Here is an 18579-nt window from a genome sequence, read left to right as displayed (position 1 = left end):
TTTCTCTTTTTTTTTTTTTTTTTCCTATTATTTTAATGCAAAGATTTCACCATTTGATAATACTATTATTACCAACACCAGAGTTGCAATTAAGTCACACAGTACATATATACCTGAGACTTTTATATTATACTGTGGAATATTTACCTTTAAACAACATACAGAGCTATAGGGTTTACTAAATAAAAAATGAATTTTAGATCAGTTGAGATGATAAATTATTTTTCTTTGTTGGGTCTGGGTCTGCATTCATAAGGTTAAACATGATTTCTAGTCTCTGTGTTCCAGGATGACGATTCTCATTCTATGTTATTCCAGTACCTTATGTGGAAAAGGATAAGTATCTTTTGAAATCAATGTAGCACAGTAAATCACTGTCAAAAATTTTCAAGGTATTTGATCACTGATTATATTTTATCACGTCTCTGTTCTTTATTTTCAGACTCAATCAATGCAGTGGACATACGAAATCAATGGCCTGCCTCCACAGACCACACCACCTACAAAGCCAGCAAAAGTAGTTTCTACTAGCTGTTACATAAGATCAGCAACAGTTCGACAGCGCAATTTCTTACGTGAAAATCTAAAGCTTACAACCACTGGGGTATCCTCACCAATCAAGGGGGCACCTTTAGTCCTGAGGACAAAATAGAGAAAAGAGAATGCTGTGTTGTGGATTTTTATTTGTTTGTTTTGGGGAGCGTGGGGGGACCACATGAGGTGGATATCTTTGTCAAATAAACTCTGCAAATGCAAAGATGTGTTTTTAATATATTTTTAAAGCAGATATGATATGCATTGGTGGTATGCTTTATGTGGAGGATCCAGAGTGCTTCAACTCTAATAATGTTTTTTTTTTCTATGACAGATTTTAGTTGTGTACCTAGTGGTTCATGTATTTCATACAGATATCAACAAATTTTAGTAAGGAAAAAGGATCAAGTTGAAAAAGTATACATGGAAATTTGGGAATTTGATTTAATGCTTTGCTTTAGAAGGAATGTTAGTTTGGTAAGGCTTTAATAGGAAGTCATAAAGAAAGTCCTATATGTTGTTCAGTATATTACTTGCATGCAAACCAAGCAGGCAAACTAATCCTTGATGTCTTTCATGATCAAGTGCTTACCAAAATTTTGCAATACTTTGCTAAAGTGTAGGTTTACTTATCACATGTCCAGAACTTAAATGTCTTTAGATTCACTTGCTTTACAAAATGTCATTAGTTTTGACATTTCTGCTTTGTCTAAAATAATTTTGTCCTGAGTTATTCATCACATAACACTTCAAATTCTTAGGATATTACACATAATATAGAATAAAAATAAAATGTCCTCCCTCCGTATTGATGTGCTGAGTAAATTTTAGAGTGCTTTAGAGTATTGGAGTATTGAAATATAGAAGGCTATGAAAGCCAGTGAGGACTGCAGCAAAATTTTACTTTTTTCTTTTTTTCTAATATAAACAAACCAGAGATGCCATTCATGTTGTGCTTCCATTTCCATTCTTCTCATTAACAGTTGGTATTATATGAGTGTTCAGGCTTTCATTGCTATTGATGTCATTAGAAAGTTAGATCTCTGCAGTCATGCTTTGCAAGTTCACTGGATGGATAACTCCCACTTTTTTTTTTTTTTTAAAAAATCTTTGAGATTGTTTTTGCTGACTTTACTAACAGAATATGAATTGTATTTGTGCCTTTATTTTAGTGGCAGAATATCCTTTAACAAAAAGATAGCTTGGCACAGAGTAAGTGCTTTCTTGGCACAAATACAGAATGAGCCTCATTGCTCAGGAATGGGGAGCCTGAGAACAACCTATGTAGGTCAGTGTAAATGAGCACCAATAAAACCATTTTACCGCTATGTGCTTGAGGATTTTGTTTATGCCACACATTTTAGAGAAGCTATTACAGAAAATGCTGGGAACATATAAAACAGTGATGGCACTGTTTAGTCTCTGCTTTTTAATGCAGTGTGCCCTGCTTTGATCAGAAAACAGATAATCTGAACCAAGAATAAAATTTCCCTTACAAATTCAGTACACAACACATGAAAGATACTGTCTGTATTGATGTTTGTTGTATTTATAGAAAACATTAAGAAGCTCTTGTAACATTTATCTTATATGTGACTGGGAACACAAATACATCTAGATTTCATAGGAGAGCTCTATCTACGTGTGTAATTGAATCAATTGCTTCTATTGACTGTAAGAAATGAGAATTTGTGGATCAGAAATGTGCAGTGGATTCACAACTGATTATTGGTCACAGTGTTCAAGAATTTCAGTGACAACTTTTCTTTGTTAAAGCTTTGTTTTCCTGTTTTTGCTTTCTAAAAGGTTTTCTTTCTCATTTGAAATCACAGCTTTTTGTAAGAAGTCTAATAATTCTATCAGAGATAAAAGGTGGCATATAGATCAATCACTCAATTAAGTGTTGCTCTCTTCAAAAATGTTATTTCACAGTTAACTTACCTGCATTTCCTGTTACATCCAATAGATTTTCAAATCCTCTCATACATTCAGAAGTTAAAAAATCCATAGACAAATATTTATGCAGTAACATCTGAAGTACATCATAAAAGGTGAAGTTTAGAAATATTGTCTATCTCAGAAGGGAAGCATCAGCTGTGATTTCTGAACCAGATTACACTTTTCCAGTGTATACAAGCTCATTTATGAGTTATGCAAAATATGCTATAATCATTTGAATCTTTACCTTTTTTTTTTTTTTTAATAATTGCATTACCTTTTCTTATTTTTAAAGAGTTTAAACTGAACTAAAAATGTTTTTTCCAATATCAAGGATGTACTTGCAAAGGTGATTTAAATAAGGACCATAGTATCTGTGTGCTTGTCACATCCACGATGTTTTACATACTATCCACATACTTTTATATATTCCACTGACTATATACACTCTATTAAAAATAAATTCTTTTACTTCATGACTTCACCCTTTGCACTTCTACCGGTGATGTGACTGTATTCTTTATACTGCAAAAGCTAATTCTAAGTTTGCATATCTTTTAAAAAGTACTTTCTAAGAGCAGCACTGGAAGATTTCCAGAATGATCAGTTTTATTAGTTTCTTGCTCCCTCTATTTTTTGTTTTATATTTTAATTTATTTTACTAGAATTACTAGGCCATAATTATAAACAGTAGAGTTTGAAGTCATTGAAAGAAAGAATTGGTATGAGAAAGAATTATCAAACGATGCTTTTGTTATTTAAACTTGGAGACTTAACCCCAAAGCTTTTGGACTTTCAGAACTTAAGAACAGCAGGGCAAGATGCTTACCATCACCCCACACCTTAAAAATGTGATCTGCAGAACATCTTAAGTACTGAAGATCAGTCTAAGCATAATTGTTGCAGTTAGGGTTCAGATGATAAATCAATCAGTAAATAAAGCAGTACAGATGATTTAGCTTATAAGTAATTCTAAATTACAATTTATTATAATAAACTTCTTACAAGGAAATTGAAGAAAATAAACACAGCCTCAAGGTTACAGTTTGCAAAGAAGCACTCACAATGTTTTCTATGTCCTTATCCTACATTACCAGAAGTACACTACCACTACCAGAAATTGGAATAGAAAAAAATTACCTTTGTTTCTCTACATTAGAGCACCCTTAAAGATCCTTTTCTCCTGAAAAGAATAACAAATTAGTATTTGCCTTCACATCAATCTATTTGCAGGTACAGCAGAGTCTCAGGAAAACAGGGCATGCTGATTAACATTGGAAATAAAAGCTCTTCATTTCTAATAGTTAATTTTGACTAGAGATCTAAAAGTACTTGTACTGACTCATGTATTTTCATATATATAAATATCAAATTCACAAAATAAAACAAGTTTTCCCCAGTCAATATGACACTTCAGGCCTATGTCTTAATCACAGAGTTATGTGACAAGCATGAGTCAGCTGTGCATCTGCTTGTTAATGACTTAGAAGAAATACCGGTTAGCTAATCAGTGTAGTCACCACCTGTTTCTTTATATTTCTCCCCCACTTGTCTCTTTATGGCTATAATGATTCATCTTTCTGAATAATTAAAAAAAAATAAAAAAAAAATGCCAAGATCACTGTGTACAGTAGAACTTGTTACTCTGGAATGAGATCTTATATTTAAATTTCTTACTAAAATACTGTGCAGCCTTTGATATTGTTCCTAACTATTGAGTTGGTTTTCTGTTTTTCTGGGATATGCGGGGACAATCTGCACTGGTGGGTTGCAGGACCAGCAATCAAGCTTCAAATTGTCTGATGTTTGGCTGAACTTTATTTGGCAGAAGACCATGTAGAAGAATGACTGAAGGAGAACATGGAAGTGTTTTTGGGATGCCTGCCACTAGCAGCTCTGCTTGGTTTAGGTTTTGCTGCTTCATAACTCATAAGATTTTGATTGCTGCTTCTACTCATGTCTGACTAGCCATGGTATCAATGATACTCTAAGACTTTTTTTATAACTGATATCACTGGTTATAAGGGTTTTAGTTTATCAAACCTGTACTTCAAGAATAATAAGAGCTGAACATTATCTCCTGTGTCAGTGCAGGTTTTGTCTGAGTCAGGAGAATTGAGAGAGCAAGTCTGCTTTAAGCACAGAAAGTTATTATGATCAGGTAAAGAGCCCACTGGGGTATGGGCCCATATACATTTCTACTGCTAGTTACAAGGTGGGACCAAATCCAGGGTAGCAGAGGACTTAATGCTGAACCAACAATGTTCCTACTTGAACAAAATAACACAAAGGCAGCCAAAAGAGCATGTACTTTTTTTTTTTCTTCTTCTTCTTTTTTTTTTTTTTTTTTTCCTCTTTGATCTCCCACACAGGCTATGTAAAGAAATATAAACTTCTAACTCCTTCCATCCCACAGATAGCTAACAGCAGAAAAAGATAAAAATCTATATTAATAAATATTCTCTGGAGGAAGGCTGAGTACTTAGAGTAAGAAAGAAAATCCCTAGCTTTGCCTTATTGTTTATTTGCTTGTGAGATGTTTAATAATTTCATTTCTCCCTGCAGTGACTGCTCATTCCAAAATAAATGACTGAACATCGCCTTACTGCTGACACAGATCATGGTTTGTTGCTGATGGAATGTTAACTGCTTTTTAAGTAACTCTGAATAAACCTGCTGATCCATAGAAGATTCATCTAAAAAGGAATACAATTCATCTACTGGCTCTTCTGCTTCCACTGACATGAAACACCTTCTTCCACATTTTACTTTATTGCAACTGTTGTGATCCTGATAATGTTACATTTCCTGTGGTAGGATACGTAACATTTTGAGACAATGGCATGGTGACAATGTGGTGAGGTCACAGCAGGGCATGGTATGTCAAGGTCACAGTATGGAAGTCCATCTGAAAAGCATTGATTGGAGACTAGACAAATAAAGGGAAAGACATGAGGCAAGGAGAATCTTTGATTATTTTTCCTTTAGTGTAAGATTTAACTCTTCTCTGCAAACTATTTTTTTTTGTTTGTTAAAGAAAAGAAAGAAAGAAAAAGTATTTTCAGCAAGAAAGACAGTTTTCCAGAACAGGAAAACCTGATACATTACTGCTCATCCCATACATCATATGAGCAAATGCTACCAGGTCACACTGGCACAAATCTACGTGACAGCAGGAAATCACATGTACAGCAAAGCAAGAAGCAACAAAGTAAACAAAGCAAAATCCTTCCACTTATTAAATGAGCAGTGTTAATATCCATCAGGTGAAATCCAGTGTGCCAGTCTGTACAAAATCAAAGACTGATTTTTTTTTTTTTTCCCTTAATAATAACAGGTTTGCAGGGTGTCTTTGTTGTGACCTATGGGCCTGATATAATGAATGTAATGTGTAAAGGATAGCTGCTTCCTGACTCCACACCTTGTGAGGCCTGGTTACTTTATATAATACTGAAGTGCAAAATGTACTTTGCAGACCGGTACAAAACCTGCGGTTGTCATTGCAGGTGAGAATTTCCTCCACCCATGAGCATCCTTCACTAAATGCAGCACCTCAGAAAATAAGTCTTAATTTTGAAAAAATGAGTGTATGAAAAAAAAAAAAAAAAGAAAAAAAAAGATTCCTGATGATGACCTGTTAATAAACAGACTTCAGGGGCAGTTGGATCATCCACTTTCTTTGGTAAACATAACTGATACTTGGGATCCAGTATTTAATATATTGGACACACTTTCGATTGGTTAATATCAATGGAGAAAACAACTCCAAGATTAACAGGGGCATTGATGTATATTGCCAGTATCCAAATTCCATTTATGAATAATTCTTTCTAATGTGTATACCATGGAGTTAACACATATATATCTAATGTTAGAACAGAATAGTGTTGATATTTATTTCTTGAAAACTGAGATAAATACAACCTTGCAAAACTGTACACTTGGACAGACAAATAGAATGTGCAAACAGGTGTGTGCTTCAAAATTCAGAGCATACATGTGGGTAACAAGATGAACGTGTGGTAAACACATGTACAGCCCTAACTCAGCAGTATGCATTGCTGTTAATGTAAACTGTTGCAATCAAATGTCACACTTTTGATTTTAAAACATGTTTCTGAGCCATGCAGCTACCTGAATAGCATTAATTGGCATTTGCATTTAATTTACCATTGTTTTACTTCTGGCTTAATGTTTGATGTCTTGGGAAAAGAAAATCAAAACCAAAAAAAAAAAGCATGCTGTCTTCTCTAGGTCTGAGTCTTACTGTGCTCAGCTACCAGTTATTCATAATTTTTAGTTCTTAGTCAACCTGAATCTGAATTATATAAAGAGATATTGTGAAGGGTAGAAACAGACAAGCAATGTCAGAGCTACAAAATTAAATCTTTGTGGTAAAGAAAGCACACAGTACAGAAATTATTTCTAAGGAAACCTCTTTTCCCTTGGTGAACAGTATCTAAATGTAGTGGCCATGATTATTGCCATATCAGGGATTAATTGCTAGATGGCATATAATAGTGTTATATGTATATATATATATATATACATATGGCATATATATATATATATATATATACATATGGCATATATATAGTGTTATATAGATGTTATAATAGTGAGACACAAAGAGGCTGCAGTAACATTTGATTAGCTCATTAAAAATATTATTAGCTGGGGGTGCAACATCTGTAAGAGCTTTTTGGTCATTTGCAGGTCACAGAAGTCAAGCTCTTTGAGTTCAGTGACAGGAGGTGTCTGGAGTTATGATACCAGTTGGTGCCTCGCACAGTAGAGGACAACAGGCTGACATGAAACTGCCTGGAGAGTTCCCTTCTCCTCACTCCCCCCTTGTAGTGCTACATCTGCCAAGATCAGTAGCAGCATTTAAGCCAAGGCCGTGCTGCTGTAAATAAGAGGAAACATCTGGGTGATATTGCCAATGGGGGTCCCAAGGCTTTAAATATAATCATCCCATGGTCCTACATAATCCTTATCTTAACTTTCAGAGCACACTGCAAATTATCTCTGCACCCTTTCCGCAGCTTTGTATTAACTAGAATAAATTACAAAGTGGAAATCTGCATTTAACCTGCTGATGATAGGTGATAGTGAATTGTAGTGTTACTCTTGGGAGACTTTATCTATCCACTGCATCTAGAACATATGGTGGGCTTCAGTTCCTATAATTTCTTGAAATGTGTAAAATAAATACACTTGGTTATTAAAAGAGAGGATTAATGACAGAATCAGCTAGATATATTATCAGTATCTGTACTAATGAATTAAAAGCAGCATGAAGAGGAGAAATGTGAATGGAGAGAGTTCACAGCAGTTATGTGGGGAGGGAAGAGAAAGCTCACTGTGAGGGATAGCTCCACCTTAAAGAAAGTAGGACAAGACAGCTGGCATAGAAAGTTGACAAGGATATGGAGAATTATTTAAACTAGAAACAGGAGGAAAAATTCAGCAGGTGTTGAATGCATAGGTCAGACACACATCTGCCAGGACTATCAATGCTATGACAGTGTCTCTGTCACAAAGTTGGAGGGAAATTCTAGCAAAACTGGGGAAGGAACAGTGCAGGCCCCAGTGTCATGTCAAGGAAAATCAGCCAAAGAGATTGCCTAACAATAACAATATAAATATCAACCACTATCCAAATCTCATATAGAAAGAAATACAATAAAGCCCATATTGGCCAGCAATGGGACAGTATTTGAGAGAGAACTATTGTAATTCTGGTTGCAGGTGGGAAAGAAATACTAGCACTTAAATGCAGTGTAATTCATGAGAGTGGCACAGTTTCATAAACTCAGCTGAGAGAGAGTTTGGAGGAGAGGAGACCATCTAGCAGAGACTATAAGGATAAAGGTATAAAAATAAATGGTTCCCAAGAACTAAAACTTTGGTGGTCTAACACTACCAGCGATGGCTCAAAAGAAAAAAATACTGCATTCATAATTTGAAGAGGAGTGATTAAAAAACAAAACAAAACAACAACGAAAACAACTAATGAACCCACTGACCTCAAACCAAACAGACCTGTATCTAAAAAAAAGTTTATTTAGTAATATCACTTGATGGACAAAAGACAGTCAAGTGTTTAAGAAGATCTCAGTTCTCCAACAAAACTGCACTCTGTTTGACTTTTTTCCAGGGAGTATAAAAGGCAGTTAAAGTCCATATCATGATAATTTTAACAAGGCTGGCCGTATTTTGACATACTATATACCTATGTTTAGAAAAAGTAGCTGAATAACATTCAAGACAGAACTATTTTTAACATAGTGTGAAGCAACATAAAGAAATAACTGGTGTTGAACTTGTGAGTAGATAATGATCATTATTTAAGTAAGCTAAAAATGAGAAATCTCCGATTTGCAATGTTCAATAAAACCTGAAGAAGCAGCAGAACTTTCCCCCCAGATGACAGTCACAGCTAATAACACAAATACCACCTTCCATCCCTTGCTGTTCACTTCTACATAAAAATTAAGTGCATCTAAACATCAGCATGAAAGTATACAAAGTGACATATGATTTTGCTTTTTCTACCAAGGCAAAAACATCTCTTTGAGGAAAGAGAATGTGGGTGTACAGGAGGAAATGTTAACCAATAATCTCTCCTGAAATAATGAATAACAAACAAGAAGTGATGGGTTATGTGGTCAGGTCATACCACTAAAGTTTGGGGCTGGAAGAATACAAACAAGTGCTGGTGAACTGGTGACTGAATGAAGAAGAGTTTGACCTTGCCTGGTCAAAACATCTGGATTGTAAATCTGGGAACACAGCAGCAGGCACAACCCAAAAGAACAGCCAGACTACTTTCATTGATTACATGCTCTTCCATTAATAATTTGAGCAACTAATTAAAGTGTATAGTGGAGATGAACGTCCACTGTAGATTCTGGAGGGTTCAGCATGTTTAGAACCATCTCTAACATTTTTTTGTTTGAGAGGGTGCTTGGGATCACAGGCACACACACAGTTTCTTATAAAAAGAAACAAAATAAAACAACAACAACAAAAAAAGAAATAAAAGAAATAAATGCCCTGGACTTTGTCAAAATTCAGCACCCCAGATTTCTGTAGGATTTGAGGGATTCATATGCTGTAGTGGCAATTCCTGGACACTTTCCATTTTGAAAAGGCTATAATTTTAAGTTAAGAAGAGAAAGCAAAACCAAACTGGATTTCTAAAGAAGCTGAAAAACATGGTGTGAAACTAGTGAAAATGGGGAGGCAGGAGAGGCAAGCTGCTCTCCAGTAATTTGCGAGGCGTGAAAGCTGTGCTGCAGCTGCTGAGCTCAAATGGCTGACAAGCACTTGACTGTAAATGGTAAAATCGGTTCCTTTAGGGCCTGTTAAAACTGGAGGTCAAAGGGAAAGAGAAAGAACCATTATCCTTCATTTACAAAGTAGCTGCAAAAAGACATTAACTTGTTTTATGTGATGTTCCCATTATGCTGTGCAAAGGATTACTCACACTAAAAGCACACTGGGGGTGACAAGAGCCCATGTAAGGTGTGGAGAAGCTTAATGAACAGGCCTCATTGGAAAGCAGGACGTGGCCTAAGCAGATAGGAACAGTTTCCCTGACAGGGCTATATGGAGCAAGTCCTTGCAGATGGTGGCTCTAGCTGAAACAGGGAATGAGGATCTGAGAACCTGTTTTCTGTTGTCTTCAGAGAAATTGTACTCCATGTCAAAGATACCCCTCTTCATCATCAATTTCCCCTCCTGCAAGAAAAGAAGCTGGTATGTGTATGTGTATCTTGGTTAACTGACTGGGTGTGAAAGAGATAAATAGATTTAGAGCTGGAGGCATTTTCACTTCAATCTCTGTTAAGTGGCAACTACAAGTGAAGCAGAGGAAGAACTGCTGTAAGGATCCCTTTGGGTGTTGAGACAGACTTGTAGAAAGTTGGTAAAAATGACACAGCTCCTATGGCTTGACAGCAGGTTTGACTTAAGGCCTTGGAATTGTTTATTGTCTGCAGATTTAGAGTGTCCTGAGGAACTTGAGCTTATTCGAGGTTTTTTTTCTCCAGGCAGTGGCTTGACAGCAACAGGCTGTGATTAGGCTCTGGAGGATTCAACAGGTTTTTAACCTCTGACCAGAAAGATTAATAGCTAATGAATTATAGCCCCATGTATACAATAAATAAATAAATAAATAAATAAATAAATAAATAGATAGATAATTGTGATTGAATTCCTGTGGACATCTGTGTTTGTGATAGGAAGCAGCCACCAAGTCCTTGCCATTACCTTGGACAGTGCAGCTGTATTTCAGTGGCAGATGGGGCACTCTGCGCTGTTAACTTCACAGCAGCTGAGGTTCTGGTCTTTTTGGCATGTCTTTGCATAAATCTTTATACAGGTTTGGAGAAGGATCACGGAGGCAGAAATTTTCAAAGTCCAAACCTTGAGGGCTGAACTGCACCCAGAGTTCCCAAGCTTTACCAGTTAAAGCCATGATGGCCTCACAGATTTTAATAGCAGTGTAGCCACTTCATATGTACCTCTGATTCAACAGGTATTGGTACAGTTAGGAGTTCACTGGGGACACCGATCCCGCTGCACTGATGATGGGAGCTTTCATATAAGGCTGTGTATCGTCCATGTAATTGGGTGTCTGGGACCACCCCCTGCTTAGGGAAGCCACAGCAAGTCATCTCTAAACAATGATCATGGCATCTTCCTTCTCACAGTTAAAAATGAAATAGCTGAAATTTCACCTTATGGCCTAAGGACAAGTAAAAGATGTGAAGAACTCTTTTTATTTTACTTATTTATTTATTTTTCCTTGAGATTGTTGAAGCAACGGAAGGAGTAACATGGTGATATATTTTTAATCACTGAAATGCTTAACACTTAAATCTCTCTAGCTTATGTAACACAGCCCATGAGAAATGTCACAAGCTCCCCACTCAGAGTGGTAAGGATTTCTGGGTTTGTAGCCTGATGCTTTGAGGTAACATGACCACTGATTGCCTTCTGCTGCAGGACGTCCATCTATCAAGTATGGCCACCCAGGAGGCACCCCATAAGGAGATCAGCTGTCCTGTGAAGAGACTTTGGTACCTCACTCTGACAGCCAACCCAAGGCAAGTTTTCTTCAACTCTGAGATGGATCCCTAAGGAGCAACAGTAAACCCAGCCAAACAGGTGCTGTTTGGTCCAACACTAAAATAACCAGGAAAAAATCATGAGGAGGAAGAGTGAAAACTGCTTTCCTCTCTGGACTATAGAAAGGTGCTCCCCTGCTTTCTGCTACATGGTTTCCAAAGTGGGAGCAGACAAAGCCATGCTGCCATGCTAGTCTCCCTTTGGCCCCATTGCCTCCAGTGCTGCTTTGGATAAGAAAGATTTTACTAACACAGATATGCTCCAAAATTTGTCCATCTTCACAGGCTAGCTGGGCCTCTCTGCCACCTTTTATTTCTGTCTTTTAAAAGAGCAGATGTTCACTCCTTTGCTGAAGGAGCAGGATGTGTGTGTTTGCGTGGCAGGAGCAGACCCTGCTAAGCTGGTGGCCACCTCCTGCCTGACAGAAGCCCTGGGAAGAGTAGTGCTGATCCCAGGCTGAAGTCCCATGCTGGGAGAACACCACTGTCCTGTTTCTGGGCCTGATGTTCATGCACTCATGCAGGATGTATGGCAGGTTTAGGATAGCTTTCCTGGAGCAGGGCCTTCACAGCTGTGAACCACTGCTTCATGTAGGTGGCGCCTTTGGGGCAGGAGAGATGTTGAGGAGTGGGCTATAAGGCATAGAAGACCTTAATACTCTGGTTCTGCAGAGGACACTGAATCTGATATTCCCACTTCTTGGGTGAATGTTTTTTCTTATGCCTACAAGGCTGTAATCTTTTCCAAGAACTTCCTGCTCTGCCCTCCATGTAGTCCACGGGGGATTTCAATGTCCAGCTCCATTTTTTGGATATTATACCTAAGGCAGGTACCCCTGTTCCCATGTGAACTCAGCCCTTGGTGCAAGGATAATCCCATTTAGCTGGTGTGGGAGTGAAAAATATATTTAACTGGGCTGGTGCTGGGCTGACACTGCTCTGAGGAGGCATGGAGTGCACTAGGGGTTTTGAGAAACTGGTGCGGAGCCTGTGTGAACTGAACCATGGCCTGGTTCATTAGTGAGCTAACCCACTCCAACCTTGTATACTTCCTCTTAAATTACAAACTTCAGCTAGCAACAGCAGCAGTTGTATTATTTTCTCTGAAGAGACATAGGCTTACTTCTTCACCTCAGGCAGCTGAAGGACAGAAGGTGAAAGTGAGAAGATGAAATATCATTAAAAATACACAATAGTTACTCCTGGCATTTTTATAACACTCTATCCCAGACTGCAAGCAGCACAGCTAAGAACTCTGGTTCAAATGCCTCACTTCACAGTAGCCACAACTTAATCAGTCACTGATGACGCCCTGTTTGACCGTACCTTGGCTTGTCTGCTGATCCTAACTACTTCCTCTGCTGAAGGCTGGTTTGAACCACAATTCAAAACATTTATGTTATTCTTACTGTGGAAATAAACATTGTAAATCAATTCTCACTGCAACACCCTTCACTAGCTTTAGTGTTCATGAAAGAATGCACAAAAACTGCCAGTCTTTGACTCACCAACCCTTTGACCAGGCCGTTAATCAGAGACATCTATGTATTGCAGTCATTATTGGATGGGGAAAAGGATATACAGGCAAATCCATGGGCACAAACACTACTGCAGTGAGTCCTAGTGTAGCCATGCCATAGCTCTGAGTTTTGGAGGTGACCTGTTTCAATTGCTGTTTCAGGGACGTGGTGGGCAATGTCACTGCTCCTTGGGGTAGACACACTGTACTCCAGAAGGCACTTTAGAAAACTTCTACAAGGGTCCTTTTTAAGAAAGTGCATAAAGCAGCTCAGTGATAAGAGTCACAAATATTCAGTTTCAAGATGTTACCTTTGATATTAGTAGCTGTCTGTACAGAATTTTATCTGTGTATTGAAGCCAGCCCCAAGCTCCCTCCTCCTCTGAGGGCCACGTGGCTTGCAGCAAGCCAACTCTTTGGCAGCTGACTCCTCTTCTCCACGCTGCATCCCTGGCTCAGCTCCCACCATAGCCTGATGCTGTTTTCTCACTCATGCCCAGCACCAACAGATTATTTGACAGCCTGCTGCTATTTTTACCTTATAGCTTCTTTACTCAGCTGTCTCAATCAGTTGCTGCTTTGTTTATCCTCCCCTTCTGTCTGCAAAATAGAAGGCTGAGGGCTTTCAACTCTTGCTCCCATTACCACTCTCCTTGAAGGCTTCTCTGTAAGACTTTCTTTAAAGTCAGCATCTTCTTTCTCCATCTCAAATCTTCAGCAAGCACAGAATAACATAAATGTTATCTTGTGTCTGTCTCTTCCATTCTGACTGTGATGGACAATGACAGATTCTAGTGCTCACTCACATGCCAAGCGAAGACAGAGGGGAGAGCAAACCCTTATTTCTCAAGACACCAGCTAAGAACCTTAAGTGAGGCAAAGGAAGAAAATGGTTCAGCAGTAACAGAAGGTCTTAGTAACAGATGGCAGAGTAGACAAGCTGGCTTGTGTTTGCTTGTGCAGCAAGGCCTTTTGTGACAGTCTTCTGGGGGGACTGTTTCACGTGAGCAGTAATTTTACTGGCTGGCAGGACAACACTGCATTGAGAGCAGTTCCTTTGTACAAAGATCTTTACAACACTCACAGCTGCCTGTGAGTGGTTTTCACACTTCTAGTTTATATTTTGAGTAGATAAAAATGCTTTTATTGAAAATTTTTCATGTCAGGAAAGACTAATTTAGTTGTTCCTGTAGTTGTGCTGTATGGCATTTAATTCCTAAGGCTCTTTTCTCAGGGTATACCTAAAATTAGGCTGTATCAACACAGAATGCTCTTATGCAGTTACTTAGTTTAAAGAATGGCTTCATATTCTCCAGCAGACAAGCCATTAATAAGGCCTAAAAGCCAGTAACCTCTACCTTATCTCCTGTGGTTTAAAGAAAGGAAAGAAACCAGACCACAATTTTACACCAGCTCTAGGCAATGAAAGAAACTTTTGGATGTTGACCAGTAGCACACAAGTTGTGTGACTACGAGTAAGGCATAGGGTTAGTGGCTTTCTTGTAGGGCTGTGACCACCAGCTCACCATATTTCTATTCTAGATCTCTAGGCAAGAATAAAATACTTCCATAGGGCCTAAAATCCTGTCTTGTCAGGTGAGCAGTCAGTGGTACCTCTACCTTTTGTCTGACCCAAAGATCTCAGCTCTGAGGCAGGTGAGGACCTGTTGGTGCCTTTGTTGGACCACTGCTGCCATCTCACTGCCCTTCCTCTCTGTGCAGGCACAACTACCCTTAATCCTTCCAGCATTGTACAGGAGGTGACCTTGAGTGTGTAAAAATTTATTACAGACTGTCATTGGAAATCTCATTAGTTGGTTAATTTGAAAGCTGAATGATACCCCAGCCACACGATAATACTCTTAGCTTTCACTTCCTTGTGCTTTTGCAGACAGCCATGCTGTAGGTGCACCCTCAGGTTTAACATTCCAGCTTATAACCAGCCATTTCCATGCTCTTCTCACCTGGGATGCTAAAGTTTTCTGTCATATTGTGGATTATCCATCTGTTGTTACAGTATTTTCAAACAGTTGAGAAGTGGTTCTCATGTCAAGCTGCTCAGCAGGATTCCTCTTGGTCCATCTTACTGGAAGGTGTTCAGATCAAATAAATACCCAGGGGTCCAAGTTTCTATAGCTCCTTGTGACAAAGGTCTCAGTTTCCTGCCTTGTTCTAATGATCATTTTAGGCTATGTGGCCTATGCTAGCAGAAGGTTTTAAGAACAAGCATTAATAGATACAACATCTGCATTATAGTTCCCATTTTAAAAAGTTATGTGGTTATGCAAAAGCAATGCCAGGTCTTCTAACTTTCACTATTTAACTGCAAGTATTTTTCAGATTGTCAGAAGAACTTACTGCTCACTGAGCTGTGAATATATAAAATGACAATTTGAAATGCTTGTCCATTTTTAAAAATACCCTGTCCTTGGAGGCAAAGAAACAGCAAAACCAAATCATGGTTGATGATGATATGGCAAATACCGTAAGGATTTCTTATTTCCTTTAGCAATCTAATGTACATTTTTGGGAAGGGTTGTTCACTGAAATACTCTGATTATAAAAACCTAATATCAAGGTTAGGTTGACTTAGTCAACAAATCCTAGGACACTCTGTCTTGGCAGGGAAGAGAAGCAGAACAAATTCAGTTCATGTGGAGGAAGGACAGATGCCTCCTTTAGAGGACAAAGGAATCAGACCAAGTGTTAGATTTAGACTTTAGGGCTGAGATGGAAAGAACATGACTCTCACAACAGTCAGGCTTGATTACCCATCTCTTTACGTGCCTCCACTCTAAGTGGGATTTTGATGACAATTCAAGCTACTGAAAGGCATGATTTTAGCAGTGAACAAACTTCCAAATTTCTAATTTCCCTTGAAGTGAGCCATGCACCTGTGAGAGGATCTTAGTACATAAGACTCATATGTAGAGTTTTGTGCAAGCAATAAAGTGTCTAAACAGTAGGGACAGTTTACATTTACAAAAGTGTTGTAACCTTCTCTTGGTTTTCATAAGAGTGAAATAGTTTGAGTACTGTTCTTTCCAGACACTAATTCATGTATATGTAGACCAAACATGGAATATTTGACTACCAAGAGTAGACTGTGCTGAAAAATTATGAGTCTGTGAAAACAGGGAACTTCAGTGCATAGTGATTTGCAGGCTTAACTACAGCAGTTGCAATGGGTGACAGATGTAGTAATTAAGAAATACAGCCCAACAAAAATTACTTCATTTTCTAGGAGTGACATGGAACATAAAGCTGATAAATAATCCTCTGGGAATCTACTGCCTGTCACATTTTATTGCTATTATGAAATAGTATTATTCAATAAAATTAAAAGAAAAAGACAGGACTATTCATTTACAAGGCAGTATATTGATATAGCTTACACTGCTAACAGTCTACTCAAAAGTCTCTATGTCCAAAGCCATTTAAATTGCAAACCCATTTACCATGACTATCTCTGACCTAGACACTATTAGATTAACCAACGTATTTAGGTGACCTCGTCTATCAAAAAGCTTCCAACAAATCAACAAAGATTTCTAGAAATAATCAAAAACCTTACACCAAGTGGTGACATTTTTTCACACTACATAAATAGCTCGTATTTAAAATATGAGGCCATAATTGTAAAACAAAATAAATAGTTTTTTTGTTTGTTTGTTTGTTTTAAATAATCTATATTTGAACAACCACCAGAGGCTGCTAGAGACTGCAGCCCTTTCACCCCTTTCCCTCCCCATTATTACAAGTTTGCTGGTCTCCCTTGCAGTGTTACTTGTCTTCAAGAGCCAGAAGGTTTGTAGTGATGGTTTTTCCTGTATGTCAACTGGGATAATAATTAACTGATCAGACTTTTCTGCAGTGACCCTTAAGCAGTATTGCCTAGACTAAGAATGTAAAATGTGGATTAAATTCTGCTTTGAACTATGATAGTTAAAACATAGCTATTCTGAACTTGTAAAACTGAGAAAGCATTGAAGTCCTTTGGCCATGTTGTTATTTTTAAATCCCATAAAAATTCACACAGAATATTTTACCACGGAGATAAAATTTCTACCCCAAAGATCTTACAGTGTCCAAAGGTCCAAAAAGACCCAGGTACATTGGCTGTAGGCTAAAGGATTCATTAACTGGAAGTGCGAGAAAATCAAATATTACATATTGATAAACACAATGTCTAGTCCTCTGCTGTAACTCTGAAACCCTCTGGCATCTCTGGATGCTCTAGAGCTCTGGAGCCTTTTGGACTTGGAGGGGGACTGGAGGTTGTGGCTAGTGGACTTATTTTCCTGACTCTCTCTACACTTCTCCACACTCCCATAAGCCCATATTCAAATGGATGGAGCAATCCTTTTCTCTCAGGTTAAGGCTGAGCCACCTACACATTGGTTGAGAAAGTCTGAGACCTTGGTCTGTCCAGACAGCAGGACAGCCAAGACTACTGCAACCCCGCTAAACTTGGTTGGTGGAAAGAATTTGGTGTAGCATTAGGGCTATGAAGAAAACTCATTTGGGAAATGCATGCAAAGTGTAGGTGGCCTCCAGGTTTTTGTTAGCGTTTAGAAAAGGTAATAAGGAATGGGCTAAATGTTGGATTGTTAGTAGAGAAACATTATTTCTAGGCAGAGATTTGTATTCGTGGTGTAGTAAGAAGGGAGGTGCAGGTTTCTAAAGAATTAGTGCTCTATGCTATGGACTTTTCAAAATCTAGGAAGTTATATAGCTACTATATCTTAGGTTTCTGGTAAGTGTCTACATTTTATCTTCTTTTAGATGCAGGTGGTTATATATAATGATACTTTAGAGCTTTCTTCTAAGTGCCAGAATTGTTTCTGCATGTGTACTACAATATATAACTAAATAACAGTAGATTAATTGAAAGTGACATAGCCTAGGTTAGATTATTAGCATAACTTTAAAGTTCTTTACTGTTGCTGCAAATTTTACTGTTTTGTTGTTGTTATTTGTTGTTGTTTGTTTGTGTTCTAAACAGTTTTCCAGATCAATGCAGAATTAATAAATTCCATTTTAAACAGACAGTAGCAGCACTTCCTGTTTGTCTAAACAATAAATTACAAAATAAATAAATAAATAAATAAAGCATCATCTGGCAGGATGGGATACAAGTTATGCTCATACACCACCAATGACTGTGCATCAGCATAAAACCTTCTGCTCTCCTGTTTCAGTTCATAAAAGCTTTAAAAATCTTAAGTCTACCAACAAGAATTTTATTAGCTTGGCTACTGAAGTCAGAAAGCAGTAAGTGCTGTTTATCTTAAGGACCCCAAGAAAAGTGATTTAAGTGGTTGAATAAATATGGATAAGGAAAAAAGAGAAGACACATTAAAAGTGTACACAGTAAAGGCTTTTAGATAAAAGCTTGTTAGAAGTGAAGCATACTGAATAACAGCAACGCCCAAGCTGCAGTGCTGGTAT

General features: G+C 37.9%; 1 protein-coding gene across 2 annotated transcripts in view; it reads left to right on the top strand.

Moving 5' to 3' along the window:
• Nucleotides 1-3754, top strand: part of CFAP47 (cilia and flagella associated protein 47) — a 300169-nt gene extending 296415 nt beyond the window's left edge. The window contains exon 64 of one of the 2 annotated variants that reach the window (XM_038173027.2): nucleotides 443-3754. In XM_038173027.2, coding sequence (XP_038028955.2) covers nucleotides 443-652 — 210 coding nt within the window. In that variant the 3' untranslated portion in view covers nucleotides 653-3754. The remainder of the gene's footprint in view (nucleotides 1-442) is intronic. The other variant, XM_038173028.2, reaches the window with a different exon arrangement.
• Nucleotides 3755-18579: the final 14825 nt, after the last annotated feature.

Source organism: Anas platyrhynchos, chromosome 1, assembly GCF_047663525.1.
Source record: "Anas platyrhynchos isolate ZD024472 breed Pekin duck chromosome 1, IASCAAS_PekinDuck_T2T, whole genome shotgun sequence".
NCBI classification, from domain to species: Eukaryota; Metazoa; Chordata; class Aves; order Anseriformes; family Anatidae; genus Anas; species Anas platyrhynchos.
This window is presented reverse-complemented; position numbering and strand designations above follow the sequence as displayed.